The sequence below is a fragment of the Notothenia coriiceps genome, unplaced genomic scaffold (assembly GCF_000735185.1).
Source record: "Notothenia coriiceps isolate Sejong01 unplaced genomic scaffold, NC01 NC01_scaffold00016216, whole genome shotgun sequence".
NCBI classification, from domain to species: Eukaryota; Metazoa; Chordata; class Actinopteri; order Perciformes; family Nototheniidae; genus Notothenia; species Notothenia coriiceps.
This window is the reverse complement of record NW_011348917.1, coordinates 39,593-43,943: the sequence shown is the minus strand read 5'-3', so window position 1 is coordinate 43,943 and position 4,351 is coordinate 39,593. Positions and strand designations below refer to the sequence as shown.

The 4,351-nt window shown below is 40.2% G+C and overlaps 1 protein-coding gene across 1 annotated transcript in view; it reads left to right on the top strand.

The window, feature by feature from the left end:
• LOC104949451 (golgin subfamily B member 1-like) overlaps positions 1 to 2,931 on the top strand; it is an 11,990-nt gene extending 9,059 nt beyond the window's left edge. The window contains exons 5-7 of the mRNA XM_010775811.1: positions 776 to 893; positions 1,278 to 1,369; positions 2,469 to 2,931. Coding sequence (XP_010774113.1) covers positions 776 to 893; positions 1,278 to 1,369; positions 2,469 to 2,636 — 378 coding nt within the window. The 3' untranslated portion in view covers positions 2,637 to 2,931. The remainder of the gene's footprint in view (positions 1 to 775; positions 894 to 1,277; positions 1,370 to 2,468) is intronic.
• The last annotated feature ends 1,420 nt before the right edge of the window (positions 2,932 to 4,351 follow it).

Sequence of the window (4,351 nt, the reverse complement as noted above, 5' to 3'; positions counted from 1 at the left end):
TGCACAGAGGGGATTGTCGGGAAAGAGATGGCTGTTTGAGGAAGCTCCCATTTATTAACATTTCAACAAACAAGTTGCATATTTGCATAACGTATTCAAGTGTTACCATTTAGTGCAATAGTAGCTACAGAACATGTACTGTGCTGTGTAAACTGTACTGTATCACATAGCGTTTCAGACACACAAACTTTTCAACTTTCAAACTTAAACGGTGCGCTCCCAGCACACGTACCGGCAGTGATCTACAGCAGTGGTTTTCAACCAGTGGTACGGGGACAAACTGTCTCGCTCTCGTAATGTCTGTCTGTCTTGCTCTCGTTCTGTGTCTCGTACCACTCTCGGTTCCACTTTTACTTTTGCACGCTACCTGTCTCACTTTTTCCGGCCTCCAGCTTTTCCTGCTGGAGCCCGCCGCTTAAAGGTGGGGGTCCGCGGACCGGCCATAGAGCCCATAGAGTTAAAGGTGGTGGACTGTAACCTGTAAAGTCCATAGATTTAGGAGGTCCCCTAGTGGCCGTTAGCTGTACAAATCCATAGATTAGCCGCACCGTTATATAAGCCGCAGCGTCGAGAAATGGGAAAAAAGGCGCGGCTTATAGTCCGAAAGTTACGGTACATGTGTTTATTTCAGATTGTCACCTGGAATAAATAAATATTCTGATTCTGATAATCGTCATGTTAATTCACACACTCGTCTTAAATGCATGAATAACTCTTCTCTGCGTGCCTGCAATCTTTTTAAAAACTTAAAATAACTTTATTTTGTCCCCTTCAGGCGGGAGGTGCGCCCCCGGAGCTGAACGCCCTGCGGAGTCGCATCACAGCGCTGGAGGAGGAGAGGGAGGAGAACCTCTGGAAGGTGGAGCAGTACGAGGAGCTCAAAGCTAAGAACGGTAACAAACTCAAACCTGACAGCAGAGACTTCAGGGCTTCATGTTTTATCTGTGTCTGTCATTTCAAGATTCAAGATTCAAGATACAACAGGCTTTTATTGTCATTCGTACATAGCTACAGTGTAGTTATGACGATGAACATCTTAGGTCACAGGCTCCTCCTCCAACACAATAAAACAGATACAATACGTGAAAGTAAATACAATGAAATAGAGTAGAAGTAGTGCCATAAGAGTCTCTATAAGTGATACTTCATTGTTAATGGATGTTCTTAGTTCAGGTGTTTAACGGTCTTGTTGCCTGTGGACGAAACTGTCCCTGAGTCTGGTGGTTTTCTCGCTGTGATGCCAAAATGAACTCTGTTTGTTTGATGTTTTCTGGTAGAAACGCTGGAGGCTAAGCTGGAGGTGTACGAGGAGCAGCAGAGGACCCTACAGGCCGACCTGGAGCAGTTCACCAAGAGGACGGCCTCTCAGGTTAGAGGGCAGACTTTCCTGCTTAATCTTTGTGCCTGATTTACAGGGAGTTAAATAGTTCCTCAAAAAGTATTAATAGGTCTTAGATTCAATTGTCAAATGTGAGCCGAACAATGTCTAAAATGGTCTTGAATATGATTTTATACTTCTTAAATTGGACGCTCTAAATCTTGCTAGAATGTGCTTTCATTGTGGAAGACTTAAATAATGTTCTGCTTCACTCGGGTGCGATGGGAAATGAAAGTAGACATGGATGGAAAATACCAAATCATCCACAGATCTCCTCCTCTCTTCTTTAATGTTAAGATATTACATGTATACCTTAAATAACACATTAACTGCTGTTAACTTGTCCCCACCATAACTGTGTTTTGTTACAGCCTATTTTAAATTTCTCTGGGTTGTTAACAAGAGTCTAAAGGAGCCAACTAAACGTCTTCACGGCCAACATTAGCCACCTTTAGCTTAGCGGTGGTGACGTGAAGTCATGTGACCGTGCTGTAGTTCCTTTATAGCCCAACATTAGCCACCTTTAGCTTAGCGGTGGTGACGTGAAGTCATGTGACCGTGCTGTAGTTCCTTTATAGCCCAACATTAGCCGCCTTTAGCTTAGCGGTGGTGACGTGAAGTCATGTGACCGTGCCGTAGTTCCTTTATAGCCCAACATTAGCCACCTTTAGCTTAGCGGTGGTGAGGTGAAGTCATGTGACCGTGCTGTAGTTCCTTTATAGCCCAACATTAGCCACCTTTAGCTTAGCGGTGGTGAGGTGAAGTCATGTGACTGTTAGTTTCTTGTTCCACTTAAGAAGTGAGGGGTTTTGTTTATTGTTTGTTAGTTATTTATTTTGTGTATTTAATAGTTAACTCTTAGTTAAGAGTGTCCCTTAGTTTCCCTTTGTTTGTTTATTTAAACCGGTGCCTTTCTGGCCCTTTGTTTTGTTTGTGGCTGCTTTTTGCCATTTCATTTGAGCTTTGAGCTTTTAATGTACCAACACCAACTGGTTATATGTTACTTTCCCTTTCCCCCGAGCTCGGACGTAACAACATTGTTGAAACCTTCTTAAACTCACCCTGTACCTCTCTCCCTGTGTGCTGTCAGGCGAGTGAGTCGGGCAGTGCGGACGACACTCAGAGTCACGTTCTGGAGTGGCAGGAGATGGTTTCTGATGCCGTCAGCGCCAGGGACCGGGCCAAAGAGGAGAAAGCTGCCATGGTGCTGCGGATCAGCCACATGGAGGAGGAGAGGGAGGGTAAGACTGCAGGGTGACACACATCCACAGCTGTTAGCACTCTCAGATCACCAGGAGTCACTAATAGGGCCACAATGCACAGGAAATTATTTATTTTTGTAGAAAATCTCACACAGATGTTGCCTAATGCACACCTAATCTGCGTCGAAAAATCTCACACACTGCCAATCGTCAATCTGAGTCTCCTTTAATAGATCTTTAACTGACCAATAAGCGCACAAATAAACCACACATTTAAGCAAATCTATTTTCTTTCTTTCTCTTTAAGCATCTCTGAAATAAGCAGTAATTTAACTCAATCTCCTGACTTTCCATTCTCTCTACTTAAATTGAAATAATTCTCATTTATTCTTTCGTCTTTATACTGATCAATTTATGAGTTTGATGACCATGCTTAAAATGATTAATTGTTATTATTAAAAGAATAAATCATTAATGTTTGAGCCAGAATTTCACCCAGCCCTTTTTTTTACCATCAAAACTTCATCACCATGTTTGTCCCTCCTGTTTTGCTCTTCACAATTTATTTCTTAAACATTTAGTGGATTAAAGTTTAGCTGTAGTGGCCCAGATTTGACAAATTGGTTATTTCTAATATTGGGCTTAATGATAAAAATGTACTTGATTTTATTACATTAGATACAGATTTGAATCAGTTTCTATTTACATTATTTCAGTTCAATTGTATTATATTGTATTAACTCACTCTTGCGGCGAGTGGTGTTCTTCAGTCTGAAGTAGGGCTGCTCGATTATAGCAAAAATCATAATCTCGATTATTTGGGTCAATAATTGTAATTGCGGTTATTAAATGCGATTATTCATTGACTTTGAAAACATTCATTTATTGGAGAAAAAACTTTTGAACAGTTTGTTTTGAACAGTTGATTACCCTGAACTTTAAGTATAATTCATCTGAAAAACCAATACAAAAAAAAAATTATTTAAAAAAAGTAATAATAATAATAAAAAAATAATCGTTTTATTAAAATACGATTAATTGAGCAGCCTTAGTCTGAAGTTTGGAAACGTTTCTAAATCTAGCGAGAAAGTTGCTGATTTCTCTCCCTTTTGTGTTTCTGAAGCTTTGACAAATACCGGTCACTAAGATAAGATAAGACAATAACTTTATTGATCCCAATTTGGGACATTGTTGTGTTGCAGCAGCATAAAAAGAGATATTCAATAACAATGAAAAGACAAGAAATAAACAAGAAAGCATACTACTTGTGTGGCTGACTACTACATTATTGTAGTAGTATGGACACTAAGTTGACAGCGTGTTATCGAGAAAAACTTCAGGATTGCATTCAAGTCTGGAGACGCGTAGAAAGAATTTTGAAAAAAACTTTAAAGTAAATAAATAAATGAAATAAGTAAAATATAAAAATGTATTAATAATAGTCCTATTTTAACAGGAAAATAGGACTTCAAGTAAAAGATTTCTGTCCGACAAACACGGAAAGAAACAAGCTCTTAATAAAATGTTTACAATGTCGTCACCGGCTCAGAGACGCCGGTCCCTTCCCATAGCTTGCCCTCTCGTTGGAATCAATTAGAAAAGACGCCGGCGCTCAGAAAACGGTGCGATGTGGAAACCGGCCCTAAGGATATGGTTTTTGTTTAAACACAGGAATGTGGATGAAGCCTTAGACTCTTTGATTTTGTTTACCACATGTCCTCTGCTATCTGACTCAACATTATTTGTGTTTTCTCGCCCCCCCCCGCCCCGT